At 40.8% G+C, this 23,973-nt stretch overlaps 1 protein-coding gene across 8 annotated transcripts in view; it reads right to left on the reverse strand.

The window, feature by feature from the left end:
- The window catches only part of bahcc1b (BAH domain and coiled-coil containing 1b), a 99,520-nt gene that overhangs the window by 23,401 nt on the left and 52,146 nt on the right, over nucleotides 1-23,973 (reverse strand). For all 8 annotated transcript variants that reach the window (XM_046854524.1, XM_046854527.1, XM_046854523.1 and 5 more), the window contains 9 exons: nucleotides 19,261-19,437; nucleotides 9,973-10,095; nucleotides 7,799-9,826; nucleotides 7,165-7,279; nucleotides 6,772-6,953; nucleotides 6,380-6,538; nucleotides 4,325-4,521; nucleotides 3,646-3,994; nucleotides 1,342-2,193 (listed from right to left, as the gene is read on the reverse strand). In XM_046854524.1, the coding sequence (XP_046710480.1) occupies nucleotides 1,342-2,193; nucleotides 3,646-3,994; nucleotides 4,325-4,521; nucleotides 6,380-6,538; nucleotides 6,772-6,953; nucleotides 7,165-7,279; nucleotides 7,799-9,826; nucleotides 9,973-10,095; nucleotides 19,261-19,437 (4,182 nt within the window). The remainder of the gene's footprint in view (nucleotides 1-1,341; nucleotides 2,194-3,645; nucleotides 3,995-4,324; nucleotides 4,522-6,379; nucleotides 6,539-6,771; nucleotides 6,954-7,164; nucleotides 7,280-7,798; nucleotides 9,827-9,972; nucleotides 10,096-19,260; nucleotides 19,438-23,973) is intronic.

Consider the following 23,973-nt stretch of genomic DNA (forward strand, 5'->3'; position numbering starts at 1 on the left):
TATTACTGAAATTGGAACAACACTCTACCATGACGGTGCATTAGAGGGATATCATTATTACACAGGCAAAAACTATTTTAACACTCATGAGTAAACATTGCCCCGTTGTATAATAACTCAGTGACACCATTTCTTATCATTATTGTTTAGTCATTTAGATTTTGTATAGTAGTTAATTGAGAAAAAAGGTGCAAAGGAAATTGTTACTTTTACCACACACAAACAAACACACACGTACAAAGCTGAGTAATAAATGCAATGAATGCAGAGTGTTTTTTATGATGTAGTGGAGCCATTTGGGATTTCTTAGCTTCTAGAGACTGTTAGTGTAAATGAAAACATCCTTTGGCAAGGAAGCGGAAAATGCTCTATGGAAAAGCAACAAGGCTTTAAAGCAGCTCTCACAACAATGGGGGCTAATTAGGCAACAAAAGCAGTGCAATCCTAAGAGAAAAAAGATCAGCTGTTTTTACCATTTCATCAACTCTTCACAGGAGGAAGACATAGGCAGCTGTGGAAAGCCAAGGCCTTTTTTCCATTAAAATGAGCTTTATATACATGATCAAACAGGTTAAAGGGCAGAGGCATGGGAGCATGCGCTCCCTCAGGATGACTCAATGGACATGGTCCAATCCACAAGACTCCGGGGGTTCATATCATTATGGCTGCCTTTTAAGATCAGCTCAATCCCTTTTTAAGAACAGTCCCCCCCAGGCCTTCACTCTGTGTCTCCCATAGGAGGTACAGACGCCCAGAAAGAGGGATTGATCTTTGGTCAACGAAGGCAAAAAAGGTTTAGCATTGTTATCAATGTTTATGTAATGCTGGTATATAAATTTATAAATGTGTGTATGGGTCAGTGTATTGTATGTATATCAGGAAGCAAGCTGGATGGTCTGAAGGGAATGGTCATTGTGTATATGTTTGTGTATGTGCCTGTCTTGGAGGTATGTGGAGGGGGAAGGGGGGCTTGTTATCTTTCCTTCACAGAAAGGACAGAAAGCTGGCTGGCCTGAATACCCATTTTACACACCTTGTCTTGTAAGGAGAAGCAAAACAAAATGAAAAACACAGCCATAGTCCTCCCCTGCTACCTATATCACAGTACTACAAGACTGTGCATGCAAAGCACTGATGTGAAATTAAATTGTGTGTACAAGTGAGGTCAGCATGTGTGTGACGCAGCTTTTGCTGTTCTGATTGATAAATAAATAAATACCACAGCGACTCACTTGCTGCACTATCTGGCTTCCAAAATCAAATTTAGGTCTGGATTAACACTCATCTGATATGTAATGGGACTCCAAACCAAATTGGAAATATGCATGTTATTGTATGTACCTGCATTTTCCATGTTGCTGTTCTTCTCTTGCTGTTTTCTCTCTAGCTCAGCAAGCTCACTCAGAAGTGCCATGCCATTTTGAGGGGGTGCTATACATGCAGGCACCGCCACTGGGGCAGCCATCTGGGCATCTCTTGTGGCACAGAAAGCTGCTGCAATTAGAAGCTCCAGACTCCAAATGCAGGATCCAGGATACTGGTTACCCAGAGCAGGAAGCTCAGAGCAATGAGAAGAGGGTGATAAAGGATGAGTGACCTCCTGTTCTGTAAATGTACTTGGTGATGTACAAATTTTCTTAGTTCTTTCTTTAATATCCTCAGTCTGCATCACAGAATAGAGCTCACTGGAAGCAGCAGGTGGATCCTGGACATAATTTACAATATCTTCTTCCTGAGTTTTGACCTCCTTGACTGGGTCCAAGACTTCTAAAAAACCAGGCTGATCAGGGGTGAGGGCATTAGATACCTCCATTTGTACCTCCTCCAAAGGTGAAGCATCCTGGCAGGGGAATTTGGAAAGATGTTGGCATACAGGTGAAGAGGGAGAGGTAGATGTGCAGGTAATACCCTTCTGTTCTTCATCCAACTCTTCTTTTTCTGCCATCAACCTATTCTCCACCTGGACATCCTCGACTTGGGGTCCTACTTGGGCAGTAGAAGTAGGGGATTCTGCTTCCTGGCACACAGGTTCCTCCCCCATTGTGGAAAGGGAGAGTGGCTGGGGTGCTGGTTCAGCAGGTTCTGCTTGTTCTGCCTCCAGGTCTGCATGTTCAGCTAACTGGACTTCTTGTGGAGATGGACTGGCCTTGTAACCAATTGCAATATCAGGATAAGTATAACCTGGTGGAAGATCTGGCAAAAAAAAAGGTATACAGGAGAAAGATCATTAACTAGTCAAAATATCCTTTAGTTAGGGACACTTTTTGTATAAGATATTTCCATTATAACTTCAACAACATGAACAGCACCACCTGCCACAAAGCTTTACCGTTAATTTTTTTACAGTATGATCTTACCAGCTAAAATACATGGCTCTGCTCCTAAAGTATGGTGTATAGGTGATGGATATGATATATATTCCATCTCAACTGACTGTGTGTAATATTCAGAGACTGCATTGCATTTATCTATTACCACTCACACACATAATGGAGCCTGCACCATAAAGACCATGGGCAGGCATGATCAAAATTTCCATGAATACTGAATTATGTTCAAGGGTGTTATAGATGCAGTGTGTGCACTGTTTGTGTGTTAGAGATTGCACACAGGAGTGTTTGCATATAATTTAGTCTCTGAGTGAGCATGTGTATTCATCTCATTTGGGGTGAGAGTGAAAATGATTGTGTGAGTAGCAGTGCATGTATGTGTGCTTACGCAGTGCACACTTTTGTGTTTATAGGTGCCAGTTTGTGTGTGTGTGTGTGTGTGTGTGTGTGTGTGTGTGTGTTCGTGTGTCTGTGTGAGAGAGAGAGAGAGAGAGAGAGAGAGAGAGAGAAAGGGAGCTACAGCATAACAGGGTATATTGATGACAGCATGGTGTCTGGATGTGATTGCAGAGCTAGCCCTGTCACCCCAGCACTGGGTTATTGATGGTATCCATCCGCCCTTCCTGACAAAGCAGACAGATGAATTTGTATCCTTCCGCCAGCCAGGCCTCAAGGACCCCTGAAGGATAAGAGAGCCCCTGTCTACAGTGATTCTGGCTTGCCTTCCTTTGCACTGTCTCTTACAATAACCCGATGTCAGTGATTTTCTAATGCACCTAAATTTGATAAATATGTGCATATATAAACTAATAGATGACATTCAAACAGAGATGAAAAAAGAGGGAAAGAAAACACTTATTTTTGTAATAAAAACTGATTGTCAGTCATCAGTAATCAAAGACTTGTAGGGTTCTTCAAAAGATCCATCTTTTTTATCTTAAGCTTTGTATGTTTCTCCCCAGACCGACTGTCCTTGAGAGGCAGACCAAAGTCTCTCCTCCATATCTCTATTATGCTCTATTTTCCGGCCTGGAGCCATGAAGCCAGGCATGATGGTAAGACCTTAACCTTGACAATGGTAATGCAGTGTTCCCTTTTCTCTCATCTGCATGCTGTTATTTTCCTTCAGAAGTATAACTGTTGGAAGTAAAATGCTTTACCCTTTGAACCTGCATAAAACAACACTTCTCGACTTCAAGTTGTACACAAATACAAGCAATAAATTTTTTTAGAATCAATATAATGCCAGGAAGTATTAGAATAAGACCTGAAATGCAAGTAAACCAGGCCTTTTATTCATGATTACTTCACTCACCAGGCTCCAGAGAGTGAGGGTAGTCCTGGAGTGGCTGGCCTTCTCCTCTTTTGTCCTGGGATTCAGCTTCTTTTGGAAGGTGAGGGGTGACATGAGGGCTGAGTGCAGGAGAGCAGGGTGCTGCTACAGCTGGGCTTGGCTCTGGGCAGGGGGTGCACAGAGTGCTTTTAGGATGGGGTCGTGGGGCTGGTGAGTGACAGCAGGGTGACAGACGAGAAGCGCATCCCCCTGGAGAGGAGGAGGAACGGCTTTTACTGGTGGAGGAGTAGGAGAAAGGTTTTGCTGATTTTAGGGTACGTGGCTCAGGGGGCCCTTCATCCAGTTCATTAGGGGTATCCTCAGGTTTCCTCTGTTGATGTGAACAACAGAAAGATCATCAAAGGAAAACCAACAGCAGAGATGATGTGCTATGTGTTTACATGTATAAACAACCATCATATAACAGATCTGATCTATATTATATCACTTTGCTGCTACATAATGAGATATAGCCTGATTTCATGTTTGATTATCTTTGGCATTCTGCTTTTTGGAGGTTTTGCAGCCATTTCTATATAGAAAACCTTATAACATACCTGTTTTGCTTAATTTCTAAAAACTGACCAGTCTTATACAATTCTAAATGCGCTTTTACAGAGTTATTGCTAACATACGTTTTTTTGGTGTTCAGATATATTACCTGAGAATGTGATTGCCTGTGTGCCAGCTCCATTGCCTGTGCTGCTCTGTGGTGTTGCTGGTGCTGATGATGCTGTAGCATATAGAGCTCTTGTTGCCGTAGAAACTGACGGGAGTAGACCGAGGAATGCTGTATGTGAGAAGCAGGCCCTCGAGCCCCATACACTGAGGGCCATAATCCCTGTTGCTCCATTACATCTACAGAAAGGGGTACAGACAAACAGAAGGATTGAGTGTTTTGCATGCTTTACCCTGCAGAATATCACTGGTAGCAAGAAGAGGTCTCATTAATTTACTTGCTTTTCTTATTGGCTTGTTTTCTTTTACACTCTACATCTATTAAAAACATGGCTCAGACTCTTTATTAACTTATAAGACAGCACATTTGAAGCAAATTCAGACCTAACACTTGCCACTCACTTATCCTTGCTGTTAATTGTGGCCTGCCTCTTTAGATTAACTCAAGACAATTGCCACCATTGCGTTTTCCACACTTACCTGTTTCATAATACTATAGTAAGGTAGGTCAAAACAATTCAGCAATGCTTGCTCAAACTGTCACATAAATGTAGCTCTTTAGATAAGGCCTTCCTGACAGGTTACTGGGGAGGAAGATGACGACCAAGCTCCAAATGGCATACTCATTCACTTGAGTTTATATGGCCCCAACATGTCTTTAGGGTGAATTGATGAATGGTGCATTTTTTAACATGCCACACAAACTGTTGAACTGTCAGCCCACATACGCTAACAATTCTTTCAAATTCTGAATCTAAATCTGAATTTATGCTATGCTGATTTCAGGCATTTGCTGTTGGCTTGACTAGAGGGGTTATCTGAGGACAGACTTTATGAAATTATTGTGAGTATTATAGGATATGCAATTAAGGGTGAGAGGGGGAAAAAAGGCACAGAGAGGGATGCACAACAGCTGTGTACTTTGTCTCAAGCTTGATATTCAGCGCACAAATATTTTAACACAATATGTTTCTTCAAATGCTTTTCACATATTATTCATTCTGGTCTCCTCCTCTACCCTCTCCACCCATCCCCTTCTTTCTCAGTGTATGGTGGGTCTCTTTGTTGGGCAAAATTACTGGGACGAGGGTAATGTTTCCCTGGGGAAGGGTCCAGTGGGTGCATTTCCACTCTCCGAAACGGCTCCTGCCGAGCGCTGAAGGAAAGTGCTGCGCTGAAGAGCAGAGATCTAATTAAATTTCACAGACTGAGATGGGAGGTGGGAGCACACACAGCACTGAACAGATCACTACAGCACAGCACACAGGCACATAGCACATAACGGCCATGGTCAAATCAAAGTGCTGCAAACAGCTCTATGGGCCGATGTCAAATGAAGCTGCCATGAGCTTACTTTTTACAGAAATGTGTTATGCTAGACAGTGTGAAGAAAAAAAAAATCACATTATGATAAAACAAAACAAAACCAAATAAACAGTGGATAACAGAGCACTAGGCATAACAACTACAAAGCTCCCAAAAGTGCACAGCAAGCAACTTGAGCCTAGACAACTTACCATTAAAACCTTTGCTCACTCTCCTTGACTCACACATGTTCACTCTGTTTTTAAACAACAGTTTAATGCCTCACTATACATAATATGAATCAGAATCCTCACACGCAAATATTTACAAACCATTTTACCTCACCTTTTTTTTTTCTTTTTTTGACACACCCTTTAACATACACATACACCATTTGGAACAGGTTGCATTAACACTTTTGTTAATTTACATATTATCATTTTACCTTCAATAAACAGTCAGTGTTAGACTCCCATCTATACTTAAAATCTTTCAATCTATTTGAACATTTTCCATAATATCTTTTTTAACATGCAAATGTTTAAAACTGCAATTTTCAAGTTGCATTATTTAGTTTAACAGGAACAACATCAAATTAACTCCAAGAGTAGGAAAAGTTATTGATTTAAAGATCATTAATAGTAATATAAGCATTAAAAAGACTGTCAAAAGCAATTTATAAGCATCCACACTGCTGCATTATATAAAAATTGTCTGGATCTTCTCAGTGTACCTAGATGGTGGGTTGCAGGGTGTGCAGCAGGCTCAGTGGGCAGAACTACTAGGGCAGGAGATGGGTCCTGAGGAAGGGGCAGCACAGGCTGCAGAGGGCTGGGCATAGCTGCAGAGAAGCCTGGGGGCAGGTTTTGGTGCAGAGCAGCATGACTCAGACCTGATGTCAAATACAAAAATATTTTATTATATATCAACAATTTGTAAATTATGCTTAAATATTTAGTGTTTAAAAATAGTATATGGCAGGGTAAAAATGTATACACAAGGTAAGATCACTTTAATAACCTTACATCTAATGCTAATATAACTATATAGAATTTAATTATGTAATCTAATGTCACAATGCCTGCAAATTACATTACAATAAATAGAATATACCATATTGCATACCATACGAGTGTCCAATCCAAAGGGATGGACTTCCAGTCCGAGGCATCCAGTGATGAGTTGGATGTACGGATGGATCAGCTCCTAACTGACTCCCGCTTGGCATGATGAGGTGAGAGGTCAGGTCACCATGGCAACTGCTGGAAGGGTGGATCCTGGCAAACTCAACTAAGTCCTTATTCTCCCTGAAAAGAGCAAGTACATGAACAAAAGGCACTTTTGGTCATTATCTAATAAATTGTATATATATATATATATATATATATATATATATATATATATATATATATATATATATATATATATATATATATATATATTATACATTTAATATTATTGTTATTATATTATTGTAAACTTAATATTATTGTTAATAAAAAAACAAAATAATTGTACCTGAGCAGAAGATCTCTTTCTCTGTCCAGCAGAGGTAGAGACAGCTGCTCCTCAGATATACTCTTCCTTTCCTCATCCACCTCCCTTTCTACAGGGTATACAGAGCGCCCAATACCTGCCACATAAGGATGATTCAGTAAAACAAACTGGCAACCAAGCAATGTCAACACAAACCAAATAGGTATTCTGTTAAACCTAATGTGAAACACCAATTTACAAATTGCACCACAAAATCTGGAACATTAACTTGTCAAAAAATACATTTAAGTAAGTATGACTGAAAGGTAACACTTGCATAAAGTGTGGTTGACCTGAGTACAGTAAACACTTTGTCAAGCAAACTCAAACTGGCACTAAACTGACTAAAACACCCAATCTGGCCTGTTAAACTTCTGAAATGTCAGGACCAATTTGCACATAGCTGATTACGTGATTTTGCAACCAAAAATGACTAATTGGAGACCGTTCCTGTAATCACACATTCAGCTATTCACATGTGTGGTTTCCAAACGTTCTCAACTATCACTGCTAAACTGGAAAATGATGCCTGTCTTGTTATCTCGAATAGACACACATACACATAACACACAGACTCACATACGCACATACTCTGAGCCTCCTGCTGGTGGCTTACCCTTCATGCTGGGCAGCACTCTGCCATGGCGGCTGTGGGTGGCAGGCCTGTCTGGTGGGCGGCGCAGAGGCTCTCTCTGCCTGGCGACTGCCACAGCAATACCCACAGGGGGCTGCCTCACTTCCCCCTCCCCCTCACAGGAATCACGGCCTGCTCGCTCAGAGCGCTCATTCTCCCCAGAGGAAGAGGCCCTCCTTGAAGGCAGAGTTTGCTTGCCCTCCTGATGGGCACAAATTGCACCCCCTCGATTCTTCTCACTTCTGTCGATTTTCTCTCCATTTGCTGCTCCCTGCTTTAGGCTACCCAGTCCTCCAAATGGGCTTTTCTGGGCAGGCAGGTGTGGCTGATGGTTGCTGTACTTCATCAGGTTATTCATTGCACTGTTTTCTGGCCCATGAGGGCCTATTGAGGACTGCTGGTGGGCAGTGAAAGTAGGGTGAGCCCCCTGCTCTCCTGTACCAAAACAGTCATATGCTTTGCATTTCTCATTGTCAGGCTGAGATTGCTGACCTCGCATTTCCCAAGAAGAACCTGCCTGATGCCCAGAGTACACTTGTGCTGCAATATCGACATCTTGTTTTCTTCTATCTCTAAAACTGCTGCTTGGCCCCAAATCTGGATCCTGACCTTGAATTCCAGTCTTGCTGTTTTGCTGGTGATGGTGTACCCTAGCAATCCTCTGGCTGTCCCGCTGAAGTGTACACCCACTTTCATTGTTGGGCTTGTTTTCAGATATAATTCTATGAGGTGAACCTAAGTGTGAACAGTCCCGAAAAGGTGGAGTGCTGGCATAAGATCTGCTTTTAGACTGGCAGCTATCTTTGGCTCCCTGCGGCAGGGAGGGTTGATAAACATCTGTCTCTGAGGAATTCTCAGCAGCCTCTGAGCTGTAGGAGTGGTTTGGGAGATTGGAATGCGGCTGGTGATCATGACCATGCTGTGCCTGCTGTGGTAAATGTGAATGTGGGCCTAGAGACCAGTCTGGATCCTTGTCCACTTTACTGTAGACATCCTGCTGCTGTTGATGTGAAGACTTTTTATGACAGGTACTAGGAGTTGGGAGGGAAGATATGGTAGGATGAGCTATTCTGCCCCCATTACTACTCTTTTCTGAAGCTTTGGCTTTCCCTATTCCCTCTCCTCCAGCTTCGTCAACAATCCCTCTTAGACCTCGACAATGAGAGTTAACTAGCTGGAATGGCCCACTGCTCTTATCACCCAAAGGTCCCACAGAGGGCACAAATGTGGGCCCTATGAATTTATGGTCCCTGCCTGCACCAGGAGTTAGACTTTTGTCCTGTGCAGAGGACATGGTTAGTGGTGCAGGGGAACAGTAAATGTCTGGATGTGGATGATGGTGGTGGTGATGGTGGGGGTGAATAGGATGTGGCCAGGATCCTCCAACTGCTGAGCCAAGGCCAAGGTGAGGAGGCATAGCGTAAGGTACTGGATGGGTATGGCCCAGCATTGCACTATGGCGCAGGCAGTCTGATGGAGGTTCACTGATTCGCATCTCACCACTCACCTCTTTGCAACAGATATTACCTCCACCCCCTTTTGGACCAGTTCCTAAACTCAAGGCACCTGGACCTACACAACTGGGTAGGGAGGAGCCCCTTACTGCTGTCCCTGTATGAGGGCCATTATGGTTCTTGGTAGAAAGGAGGCAGGTGCTCAGGTGCTTTGGATCATCTTTGTGTTTGGGGTTTTCCTCCGGCCCTAAAGGGTGCAGCTGAGAATGGTGGTGAGGATGGAGGTGTTGGTGAGCAGTTGGTGAAGGTGGATCATGGCGCTGACGATCTTTCACTTCCAGTTTGCTTTTCTCTCTGTCTTTTCCTACAACTGCTATAGCAGGCTCTCCTACATCTGACTCTTTAGAGCTTTTATGGATTTGCCCACCTCCCCCAGGGTCTCGCTCCCGGCTACAAGAGCTAAGGGGGTGGCTAGGGGTGGTCCGAGTCAGTGACTGTAAGGTGTGATTGGTGGAGAGAAGGTGGGGCTGTGATGAAAGGCTTCTGATATAGAAATCTATAAAATAAAAAAGACAGAAAAGGAAAATAAAATAGACACCATAAAGTCTTAAGATTATGCTTTTAAGTTTACAACTTATAAACTGACCATATGTTTGTATTAGTGATAATTGTGGTAAGACAGATGGAATGAGCTTCACACACCTTTTGAAGTGTTGTAGAATCGGTGCTGTCCATAGAGAACACTACTGTTTCCATGGTGATCTAAGGGGCTCATGGGTAGAAAGGTGGGGGCCAGACTTCCAGAAAAGCGGGAATACCCTGGGGCTACCAAGAGAGAAACCAAGAAAAAGAGAGAAAGTGAGAGAATTGTCAGGAGAGACAAACTAAACCTAAAAGTGACACACTTGGCCTTTTGCTGTGCTGTTGCTGCAGCAGAATGAAGGTCCATAAAGCCCTAGAGCAGGACAGAACCTTTCCAACAGCCCTGATGGGAACATGCAAAATCTGGGCTTCACTTGGCATTCACAAGTAAACCATAAAGTATACATGAGCTGATGATTATTTCATATTGTAAATGAAAAATTCTTTTGAATTTTTCTATGCACCATGTTTTGTTTTTCAGCTTCTATTTCCTCTTTTATCTGCAGCTGCTGTGTGAAGTAATCAAAGACAACAGGTAAACGGTTTGACAGGTCATGTTAAGAACATAACAATTATTAATGATATAATGAGTGTTACTGTTATTTTATCTCAACAGATGATCATGTTTTGGGTGTGAGAACATTCAAAATGCAAATCTGTTTGCTGATCTACAGTGTTTTGTATACAAAACTTTTACAACCCATCAACTGTTAAATTGCGAGTTGTTTGCTTTCGCACATTTTTTGGACTTGTTATGGTTTATGCCTTTGTATTTATTTGGTGCATGTTACTAAAAGGCGCACACTCCTATTTAAAGAAAAAAGTGTCCTTCAAGCAGCTGTTCTGTGCATTTCTCATGGTTTCAGAGAAAGGTAAACAGCATTTTGCTTTGCTTTGCACCTCCAAGGTCAGGGATCTGTATTCTGGTATAGTGGAGGCCACAGCCTAAGGCAAAGGGGATTTTCATGTTAAAACTTACCAGGCAGCTGACTTGCAGACCTTGAACACAGATCAACCCAAGCAACCAAGAGCCACACAAGGACTGACCCACACATAAAGAGGTACTGAATTGGCTAGGTTGCCAATCTGAGATTTTAACTCATCTATTTATGTTTCCTTTTAGATATTTTACATAGTTTATAGTTTGGAGATGCAAACAGAATTGTTTTACCATTAATGTGTACATACATTCAAGAAATTCTTTCAAAATTTCTGTTCACTTTTAAACAGAGAGCAGTTCAAAACTCAAGTAAACAGTTCTCCTTAAAGCTTATCCCCAACATTCCACAGAGCCATTATGCCTAAACACCATCAGTCAATTTTTCAGTCCACGTGCATGCACAAACTTAAATATAAGCAACTCTGAACTTCATAACTCAAGAAATGTACATATAATTATGCATCCAAACATCACGTGAAGCAAAAATGAAACAGAATAGGAACCCAATATTAGAGAACGAGAACGTGCACACAAGTATTTTTTTTTTTTTGAGGATTCAAGCAATCATGCAGGAACATAATCAGTTCTCTGGGATGAAAATGTGTCTGTGTGGGGGTTGGATACGTATGAAGAGAAAACAAGAGGGTGTAAAACATGCTGTGGAACAAGAGGCCAGTCATGTAGGAGAGTGAAGTGAGATAGTGTCTGAGAGGTAATAGTGTGTGTGTGTGTGTGTGTGTGTGTGTGTGTGTGTTTGTGTGTGCGTGTGTTTGAGTATGTGAAATAGAGAGTGAGAGAGAGATTCCCCTCTGCCTCTCTTACTAATTGACAGCCGAGGAGCGTTTTGCTGACAGTGACATCACAGGGGAGTCCAGATGGTTAATATGAGGCCTTCTGGCTGCACCTGTTTCCTACTGCCACTGAATTTCAATTTCCACCATCCAGAGTAGGATGACAACAGCACAGTCAATTGTAAACAGGTGTGTGCCTGCATAGGTGCATTTGTTTGTGTTTAAAAGGCAACTGTGTGTACTGTGTGTACTGTGTGTCTACAAAGGAGATGTGGCATCAAGTTCAAAGATTACATACATTCCAGTATACTGTAGTGCTTTCCGTTTAAGACATTTTAAAAGAAAGAGCGGAAACCCTCATCATTTCTCCTTTCCACCAATTAATTTAAATGCTAACAATTAGATGTGAGCTCCATGGCAGTCCAAAAGCAATCAGCCTCTAATGATGTGCAATAAAACCCAGTGAGCCTCCACCAGACCGCTACAGTCTATTACAGAGCATAGAGGAGTAAGAGCCCACTCCATACAAAGCCCTCAGAGACCACACACACACACACACACACACACACACACAGGCTCAGTCTCTGTCTTTGACTTGTTCTCTATGTCTGTCTGTCTATTTCTCTCTCTTTTTTTCTCTCTCTCTTGCTCTCTCTCTCTCTCTCCCTCTCTCTCTCAGACACACACACACACACACACACACACACACACACACACACACACACACACAAGCGCAAGCACACACGAAGATGTCAAAGGAAGAAAAAGTGAGCAAAGAGAGCAAGAGTTAGTAGTAGGAAAAGCTGCCTACAGTCAGTATATACAATCTGTTCAGTTATTTAAATAATAGTGAAATATCTAAAATAAACTGAACTTACATCATTTTACTGACTTAACTTAAAATGAAGCATAAGTCAAGTAGGACTGACTGCATGATGTGATGAATAAAGGAAACCAACAAAGGCAGAAGAGACAAACTCCACCAGACATACAAAACCTATCTACATGTTTTATAGTAGACATTTCATCTTCGGTGTAAAACAAAAAAACACAAAAAAGTAGCTGCTCTTTTTGTTTTCTTTTGGCTATTGTCTGTTTACCTCTATTCTACTTGTCCTCATGGGAGTGCTGTGCTTTTCAGCATTACATGTTCTTGTCAATATTACTGTTCTACTGGCCATACTACACGTATGTACAAACTCACACACACATATATCATCAATTCCTTGTGCATGGAGGAAAATGTTTCATTTTCTTGATACATTGTGTGAATATGAATATGTTCAAGCTGAAAACAGGATAAACTAATCTAATACACAGTTGCTTAAATTACAATAAGATTATAGTCCAACGTTTTGTATCAGGTTTCTCATTTTGCCTGTTTCAATTATGTTCACTTACTGAGCCATTGTTCTTATCTGGAATTTGTCTATTTGACCCTTTTAGATATTGTTATATAATGTCATTTTGTCATACTGTACATTAACATATATTTCTCATCATTTTACAAGATATCACCATACATTTACATTGTGTAAGTAGTAACAAACAGGTGTCTTTCTATGGTCGGGTGCTTAAGAAATACAAACTTGCCATGATCTCTGGGAAACAGGGGCTTTATTACATTTTCCTGTCAGCGAGAGCAAAACAAATCACTTGTGACAGTCTCTAAGCACATGTATGTAAAAGAAGACAGTTTGCACTTTTCTTAGAATGTAGCATGAGCTGTAGATTAAAAAAGATTTGGCTTTGTGGCTTCATTTGTCTTGAAGGAATCATGTTGTCCTTATTGAGAAATTATTGAGAAATGAACCAGCTGCAAACAGCACTGGAGTGGTGTTACACATGCCTGTATTACACCATATCATAATTTCAGCATAATATAAACTTTACACACCAAGCACTATATGCTGCAATGTACTGTATATCACACACTATTAAACAAAAGCATGTTACGCAGTAGGATGTAACACATTCACAGAAAAAAGGTAAGAGGCAGAATGGGAGGGGGAGTGACAGACACACCACATCCCAGTCCGTCTCATCTTCTAACTGAGGAAAGGGAAGGACTGAGGTAGACAGACATGAGAATAAAGCAGCAAGGTGATATAATGAGGATGAAAAAGCAGCTTGGCTAACAGGGTGGGACTATAAGACTACAGCTGGGTAGCAGAAGCAAATATAGGAAATAAAGGAAAGTAACAACTATGCAGTAAAGAACAATAGATTAATAAGGGAATTATGTAAAAGAAACAAGGAATTGAAAAGAAGGATAGAAAGACTATTATGGAGATTGGTAAAGGGCAAAGATGAAAACACAAAGATATATATATATATATATATATATATATATATATATATATAGAGAGAGAGAGAGAGAGAGAGAGAGAGAGAGAGAGAGAGAGAGAGAGAGAGAGAGAGAGAAGGAGAAAGTTAGCAAAGGTGAGAAAAGTCCCTTAGTGAGAGTAGTAGAGATAAAAGACAGTGAGAAAATAAGAACAGTTTTTACAAAGAAGAGAGAGAGAGAGAAAGAGAGAGAGAGAACAGACTATTGTTGGCTGAGTGCCAGACACCGGATATAGGCCAGCTGGCATTGTGCCAATTGGGGCTTCCAAGCTTCAATCCCTAAAAACAATCATTTGGACAGTGCGTGTGTGTTTGTACAAATAGGTGAACATGCGTTTGAGTGAGCCCGCATGTGCTAGGGTGAGCGATTAGCTCACTATTATATTCACATCTATTATGGAATTCACAAACTCTCCTTCTCTCTCTCTCACTCTCTCTCCAAACACACACACACTGTGCACTGTGCCAAGTGTTGCTTCCTCCACCAGCTGGGACATCAAAGTTGATCCCCTCTGCAGCTCTGAGCCAGCATTCACTCTCGCTCTTTCTTTCTCTCCTTCTCTTTGACTCTCCACATTCTTTCTCAGCTCTTACTCTTATTCTGTTAGCATATCACTAACAAACATCATGTTATTCTGTAATTAACATACACAGAGACACCAGCACTTTAATTTGACTCAGAATAAACATTTAAAGTGTAACTGACACGCTGCATGTATATCTTTTTAAGATGTTTTAAGATGTGACTGATCCCCATAAGAAAAAGTTGTCTTTTCTTTCTCTTTCTCTCTGTATGTGTGTGTGTGTGTGTGTGTGTGTGTGTGTGTGTGTGTGTGTGTGTGTGTGTGAGTGAGAGAGAGAGAGAGAGAGAGAGAGAGAGAGAGAGAGAGAGAGAGAGAGCGAGCAAGAAGAGAATGCCCTCTCATCAGAGATTTTTACCCAGATGGGAAAACAGGTGTCCTATTCACTCTTAACTCACACATACACAATACTAGGTTCTACTACTAACAATTTCATGAAATAAATGCCAATAAATATATCTTAAAAACAAAGTGGAGTGAAAATGAGTAACATAGACAAAAGAAAGAGATTAACATTACAGCAAAACAAGTAAAAGGTTAAACAAAGGGCAGTATAATATGAAGATATTGCATCCATATTATAAGAAAACACATCAGCTATTTTCAGAGTAGTATAAGTTTTGTCAATATTTTTATAAGCCTGACTAACTTCATTATTCACAGTGGTAGTAGACACATAGTAGTTTTGTACATTCCTCACCTCCAGAAGAATGAGAAGATGCCTATTTGTCACAAACACATACTACAGTATGGTTAATTCGTTTCTTTGCATATTACAGTTTGTTCGAAATTTTGGGTCAGAGCACAGGGTCAGACATGATACTGCATCCCTGGAGCAGATAGGGTTAAGAGGTGCAACAGCGGTAGCTTGGCAGTGCTAAAGCTTGAACTCCAACTTTCTGATCACTAACCCAGAGCCTTAACCATTGAGCCAGGTGCTTCCACAACAGTATGTTAGTTACAGGGTCATTGGAATCAGTGTTATCATTTTGGTGAAGCTAATATTCAGACGCTCACAGTTGGTCTGTTTTTATGAGATGATGCAGTCACACAGCATTCTCGCATGACCAGGAGAGATAAAGTGATCAGCAAGACCACCTGGCCCACCACAAACGGTTCCCAGCCAAAAGCAGAGCTGAGGGGCCAGAACAGAGGGGAAACCGCCCATGAGCCTGCACATGCACACATGTACCCACAAACATACATACACACAAATACACACGCACGTATGCACACATGCACACATACACACACAGCCCCGGAAGCCAGCTGCTCACCCAACATTTTTCATTTTAAGCCGCAAGTGCACGCAGACACACAGAAACAAATACACACACATACCCAAGTGTGTCAATCTTGGTCGTCTAGGTAGGAAGTAGGCCGTTAGAGGTGGGTTTAACCGTAAGGGTCATGACACCCTGGGCCTAGACTGGGGAAATCCCTTAAAACCTGTTAGAATTTATATTATACTGAATGGAGGGCGACCGATTGGTCGGCCAATTTTTGGCTTTTTTTTTTCAAATCGGCATCGGCTGATTGTGCTGCAAATTAGGTTGATTATTAGGCAGGCGCATCTGACTCACCAAACAGCGTGTGTACGTTCTGTGCTTGTGTGAGACAAAACTTTCCTATACCAGGTGGCTGTAGTCTGTATTCTGCATCCAAACAGGAAAAATATAAAAAGCTAGAACTGTGAATATATTAAGCAAGCAGCATTTACACCTGCTGCGATCATTACTAACGGATTCCTGTAGCTTTTTGCAATCGTGTCTGTTAAGTTGCAAAGACAAGCGCAAGAATGACAACAAGCATGTTCCTTTTTTTTTTCTTGTGTGCTCATTCGCAGCTGACACCGTCCGACCAGAACCAAACGGTGCGGGGAAAAAAACGAAAACCGACTGATGCTCAAAAATCCACCCGACATTCCCCGACGCCCGACCATCAGCTTGAAGTGTCCTGGGCTTTAAGTTCTTATCAATCATTTTCAATCTAGTTTTATATATTTCATTGGATAATATGATGCTACTTTTGGAGAGAGAATGAGAATAACATTTGAAGAGAGAATGTAAGTAACCTTTTGAAACTGTGTTGCAAAAACTGTGCAGCCTAGGATACAGGACGGCCTAAGGACCAAAACCTGGTAACAAATGCATTGATTGGAGAGGTTTGTGCTTAATCATATATCAGCCATCAGCTGATATGATCTCTGAATATCGGCCTCGGCCAGAGAAAAACCAGAAAAAACATCGGTCAACCTTCTAATACTGAACATGTAAGGTAATACAGAGAGCATATACAAGACTATACATGCAGAGAAAACATAAAGGATGATGCAATGAAAAGATTGTCAGCGAACCGTGGTTTCAATAATATATACAATTAAAAAGTATACAAATAAACGTTCAGTCACATTTATATTACTGCAACAATCACTCAATTACTAGAAGCCAAGATGAGTCAGATAGATATTATAAAGCAATTTATTTCAATATGAAAACTGCATGTACAGTACATGTAATTGCATATGAATGTCATACAGAGACCATACAGTCTGACCAGACCCACTCACACAAAAAGACACATATTTAAACAATAACATGCTAAAGCAGCTCCATCTGTCTTGATCTCCACAGGGGTTCCTGTGCATCAAATAAAATTCAAATCAGAATTAAAATCAGCCTCTCTCTACTATTTGCCTTCCGTCTCTTAACCTGTCTTTCTCCTGTCTGCCCTGTCTCCCCCCACACTTCTATGCACACACACACACACACACACACACACACACACACATGCTCACGCACAGCATGCCCTTCCAGGTCAGATAGGTCTTTGCGTTGTCAGTAGAAATGCAGTTGTCTCAGAGGGGGAGCAGAGCTGGGTAATTGTGTGGCTCATTTTGATGACATGCTCTTTATGGAAATTGGGGGGAAGGGGGGTAAATATGCAGCAGACCAGGAGAGACGAGACATGGAGTGTTACCGGGGGAAATGGAGCCATCCAATCAACTGCTCCAAGGGTCTAAATGCAATTAAAGCCTGATTCCAATAATGACCTCTATCAACATAATAGGGGCATCTACATCATTACAGACACATTCTATCATCATTATTATTACAATTATCATTATTGTTGTTATTATTGTCATTGTGGTGTTATTATTGATTATTTTGTAGCTCCAGTAGAGCACTGTGCTGAACCAACGCACAAAGAGGATGTATTATCTCTCACTATCTTACTACATAATTTCCTTTGCTAATATTCAACTTTGTACACCTTTTACCTGTGCAAACTGCTTCATGTTCACAATCTCTCTGTCTCTGTTTCTGTCTCTGTATATCTCTCTCACACACACACACACACACACACACACACACACACACACACACACACACACACACACAAAGATTTGTTCAGTCAATGAGTTACAGTAGCTCTGTAGCTCTGGGTGCCAGCAGAAAAGCCCCACTGTGCAGCCTGCCAACAACAATTACTGTTCCACCCTGCCAGCTGCCAAGAGCTCCAGAGATACAGAGCACTTAACCTGCACCATACCACACACGCACACAGACACACACATACCCACACACACATATACTTGTTTGCACATCCTTTTTGCAGTGTTCTATGTATAGAACAGTTTATGGGTGCTAGATTGTGATCAGTCAACATAAACCTGCACGCGCACACACACACACAGCTGCAGTAAATTTTCACATATCTTCACATATCAAGATCTGACACTATACAGCATCCTGATGCAATAAGCTAAAAGAAAATAACTCTTCCCATTAAGCCATGAATGTATTCATAACTGCTGTTTTAAAATCAGGGGGTAGTGGTATCTATTTATTTCTTTATTCAGTTTTTAGGACATTTCAGACAGACAGAAATAACTACTTTAAATATTGTTAGAACCAAATAATCTGAAAGTAGACCATAAGATTTATATGTCTTGTTGTACAACTTAAAATCTGCACACCTAATCAGACTGTTAATACATTAAAGTAAGTTTAGTGCCCTTATTCTAATAAAAACTGTTTTTGCATCTACAGTTTAACACAATGTAAGTAGTTCTGTGGGTGGACAGTTCAAAACTAACAAGCAACAGTTTACTTAATATTTCCCACATATTTGCTTAATAATAAAAAATAAATATCTATATTTTAAACTCTATCAAATCTGACCTTTATTTCTGATATAAATATGCGCTTTTGCAGGTTTTGCTAATTTATTTTACTTGTAATCAGTCTCCTGGAACCTGGAAAATGGACATGGACTTAGAGAGCAGCACCAATCAAAAGCAAGACAAATAGATACTGAAATAGCACCGTGTTTAAAATTACAAATTGTGGCACCTACTAAACACATTCTCAGTACATGTCCTATGTTCACAGTGTATGTGATCACAGTAGAGCAGTAGGAATTCAAATCAGCCAGAAAGACAGTTGTTATACAAACTTAACCAAAGCTTATGTAGTATACTGGCAGACTGGTTTTGGATGATACACCGTTTACACAAGACTCTGATAAGAGTTACAAGGAAGTGCATGTGTGAGGATGAGTGTGTAAACATTACCTTCTCACAGCTGTGACAATACTACACCATATCGCACAAACCAAACAACAAAACACTGGCTACATCTCAACACTGAAAAGATGAGTCATAGAGAAAGAGACTGAGGAAGCCTACCTTCATGTGGGTGTGGGAACCAGATCTGTGAGTGGGCGCTGGAGTGGGGTCCACTGCGATAAGGGGGAGAAGAAGGAGAGGAAGGGGGTCCAGAGGGGTGGGATGGAGGTGAGCCCAAGCTGCTGGCCAGGAAAGTGCCCATGAATGAAGCAGAGGAGTTTGCCATTAGACCTGTGCCTGCAGGATAGAAACAATCAGAGATAGGCAGAATGAGACAGTGAGATAAACTGTTGTGCTATAACACAGGATGCTGAAACTGGCAAGGAGAGATTTTATACCCCCTGATTCATTCAATACCAGAATTCGTTGCTCTTCATGGGTGTGTCAAATGTAAAAGTTTGAGCAATCAGGATGGAAAAATGCTTAAGGCAGAACAATACTTTTGGGCAACAGTTTGTTATAAGAAAAAAAGCTGTAAGAAAGTGCAGTCTATATAGGATTAACTCCTACAACATGTCTTTATACATAAATGCCTCTACTTCAACATGTGTTTTTCCCCTTTCAATATCTAGTCAGTACCATTTTTCGCATACACAAATGCCATTTCAGTATTACTGTCTCTGCACTTTTTCATATTATCTGTGACATATTTCAGTAGCTCGAACATTCAAATATACAACACTGTAAAATATCAACCCTATTGTATGCATCACTAACTTTAGCAAATCTTAGCTTGTGGGATTTGAAACAATTTTACAGCAGCACTTAAGAGTTTAAGCATAAGCTGATATTCAATACTAAGAATCAGAGAAATTATTTTTCTTTCAGTTTTTTCTTTAAAGCTTTGAGCCCCACATCAGCAAATTCAGCAATTCAGGAATAATTAATCCAGCTAGAGAAAATGGTTTAAAACAACAAAATTTTTATAACGTTGAAATGACAAAATAAAATACTATAACAATACAGTAAAGTATATAAACTCATTGTGGTTTATGTGTACTGGGCTTTCTAAATAAAAAGACAATGTAAGAAAATAGACATTTCTTTTATATTATAAATCTCAACTTGACATCATTTGAGATATCTCCACTCCCAGGTACCTGTTTATCAATCTCACAATGTCAAAGGAAAAAAAGGTTGAGAAACATAGTGAGGAAGGGGAAGTAGGATATGAGAGATCAAGGCATAAAGAAGAAGAGCACATGCCAGAAAGATAAAAAAAGCACAAGAAACGAGCAAAAGGAAGTGAGAAATAGAAACAGGGAAGAATGTGGGTGAGGCATGTAGAAAGAAAAGAAAGGCAGAAGTGAATGGAATAGAGAATTAGAGCACTATACAAGAACCTCAGTGCTCTGTCTGCTCTAAGCCGTAGTACCCATGATTAATCTGTTGTGTTCATTCTGCTGCAGCAGCTCAGCCATGAGTGAGGACACCCCCCTTTTCCCACATACACACACCTTCATGCTACCAGCACTGAATTAATAAAATAAATGAACCAAACCTTCATATACAGAATGTGGCATTTAATTATATGGAATTAACAATGACATGTCTTTAGCACAGGATACATATAACTAAGCTTAAAATTAAACAAAAGCACAAATGGAAAAGCGGATGGATGAAAGGGGAAAGAGACAAGAAACTAATGAAGAGAGAATAAAAAATAGTAAGAAGGAGGCAGAAAGAAATAAGCATTAGGGTCCCAGGGGGTAGAAGCCCTTTGAGAGAAGGGCAGATTAGTAGCCAAATGCAGTAGTGTTATCACACAGTCCAAATCACATCAATTATTAACACTTCTTAGTGCTTACTCCCCCCATATGTACGGTACACACTACTTAAGCACACACACAAATAGACACACACTTCAAAATAACATACTGTACACTCATGTAAAATACACTCATTTCCTGAGTGCAGAACATAATACACTCATCCCATCAGGCTGCATTTAGCATATAAAGAGTCAGATTCAATGGCAAAGCATGTGAATATACACATACAATTATAGTCATTTATCACCAGTGAAACAGCCCACAATCAGACACATTTATGCGGTTCACACAAAGTTCACATACAGTACACTGCATGTACACACATACAAACACTCACATATACATTTATATTCCACACACACACACACAAAAATCATAGTCTGAACATTCATATGCTGTGCAAACAAAAAAGACAGGCTGATCAAATGGATTCTCTCTAGGGGAAACTGGAGAATGGGTAAAGAATAAAAGACAAGCCTAATAAGGTGGAAGTGAAATAAGGTGTGAACAAACAAAAAAAAATGACATGAAATTTATGTTTTATTCCACTCTAAGTAACACGGAAGACACAAATGTTAATGTTTAAATAAGTCAAATTAACATGTATGCAAATGCTCCAGATGCTATACCAATATTTGTGCTCTATTTAACACCAAAACTAATCTAATTTAGCAATAAGGTGTTATAAATTATGTACACATTGTGCAGTGCAGAATAATTTAATCAGCTTTTGAATGTTTAAATTACATATACAGGATTTTGTGTATTTTGTTTTTTTGTATTTTTCTTCTTTAGGGAAATAAATTCAAGTCTAGAAGTTTTAGCACTCTGTCTGAGGTGTTATATTTCTTATGCCATTGAGAAGTGACTTTGTAATCTAACAGAGGTGAGACTGAGGGAGTTTTCATTTCCTAAACTGATAAAAGTTCATTAAATCAGGGTGAGAAGGAGGAGTTTAAAGGAGATGTTTAGAGGTGTGAAATTACCAAATGAGTGCTCTCACAAAATAAACAGTGTGCAAGGCCACTGCCAAAGCCTCCAGCTGGAAACATGGCAGCTGAAAGACTGAAAAATAACAGAAGAGAAAAGAAAAACAGCATAATTGCTGGTTTGAGGAGAGGCTGGTTGTTTGAGCCAGGTCTAAAGCAGACTCTCTCGTCTCCTTGCACCCACTCCCTACTCACCATGCCAGTGGCAAGCCACCACAGGGAGGCCAAAGAATGGCTCAAAGCACTAATCTGAAATCAGAATGTGATCAAAACCAAACTGCAGGGAATAGCAAAAAAAACCACACAAGTGGCATCCCGAAAATAAATAAATAAATAAATAAAATAGTAACTATGTCCCTAAAGTGGGTACTACTCTCCACTCCATACCTCAGAAGCCTAGCAGCCCCACCACAGGCTCCACTACACCCCACAGCTGGCCAAAATGAGAGGCCTGCATCCTATAAGACTACTACATGCCTTAGCAATACAACTGTCTCAACACTACAACATGGGTGGAGTGTTGCTGTCAGAACAAGTCCTCCCTTCAGAGCAGACAAGACGGCACTGCTGTTCTGCTGTTCTGAAAGATGAGTGGTGTATGTTACCAATTTTAAATTAAAACTGCCATAAAAACTGTTAGAAGGAACTAGCACTTTCAGAAACTTATACATACCCTCTACATGGGGAGATTGAGATACGAGAGAAGCACTGTTCATACCTAAATCTCTGTTTAAGGACAGAAATTCCAAAGTGAGCAAGACAGAAGTTAGAGTTCTAGAATTGCATTGAGCCTCCATCTGTCAATCTTTATCACCTGGCAGTGAGTGAACAACTGCATAGCTTCCAAACTCCTGTGCTCCGCAGCACAGCTCTCCAGTAGCACATACCCCTCTCTTTCTATGCTTCCGCCAAGTCACCTTTAATGAAATGTTTCCTCCTGTTTGCTTTGCTTTATTGACTTTTTCTCTCTTATTTTTTCGTCTCCAGTGTGCTGGCAGTGAGTGGCATCTGCCTTGAAATTATTACCTACACCCTTCCTCCTGTGTCTCTCTCCACTCCTCCTCCTCCTCCTCCACCTCTATTAGACCAACCTGCAGAAATTAAACACTGTTGATACTGGAACAGCAGGATAGAGCTGGAAAAATGAGGGTGGGATGGAGAGAAAGCAGGAGGTCTAGAGGCTCTCTCCAGAAATTTAGAAGAAGCTGCCAACACAAGCATGCAGCAAGGCCAAACAAGCACAACCACGTGGGGGACATAGTGGAGATAGAGTGGATACAGTCAGACGTGGAAAGAGCTCTTTCCGCTTTACATCAGAAGAGGACAGAAGAGAATCATGCCGCTGGTTTAGCACACAGAGTTTAGAACATGTCATAGCCTGGACACACTGGGCAAGGCCGAGTTGTGTTAGCTCTCTGACGAGTATTTATTTACCAAGTACAACAGCAAGGAGACAATCACACGTCCACTGCTTAAGGAAATCGGGTCATGTGCATGCTAATTGCTGCCGTGCCCTCTCTCAAATCGACATTATTAAATTTAAAGAATTAAAGAAGGATTCTGGTAGTGGGGAAACCCCCAAGTGCTTATGTCTCACATGAGCAACACACATACACAAATTTATAGACACAATGGCTTATTATAAGTTGTGGAGCTGCTATTAAGTGGAAGGAGATCTTTCAGTGGACGGAGACTGAAAGAGAGAGAGAGAGAGTAAATATGAGAGAGAGAGAGAGAGAGAGAGAGAGAGAGAGAGAGAGAGAGAGGAGGCTGTCAGTTGGCTTTGCAGTGTGCTCTGTTTTGTGTCTGCTACATTGGGTTTAAGGCCAGCCTTACCAAGGCCGAAATTAAGTGCCATCCATCAGCATGTGGAGCAGGTTTGGGCTGAAATGACTCCTTGTGTGTACATTAAAACAGCTCTTGCTCTCCATCTTTTTCCCTTTCTCTCTGAAAGCATGTTTATTTCTGCTAGATTAGCACTACGAGACAATGCGATTGCTACTAGACTAAGC

The sequence above is a fragment of the Silurus meridionalis genome, chromosome 7 (genome assembly GCF_014805685.1).
Source record: "Silurus meridionalis isolate SWU-2019-XX chromosome 7, ASM1480568v1, whole genome shotgun sequence".
Classification (NCBI taxonomy): Eukaryota; Metazoa; Chordata; class Actinopteri; order Siluriformes; family Siluridae; genus Silurus; species Silurus meridionalis.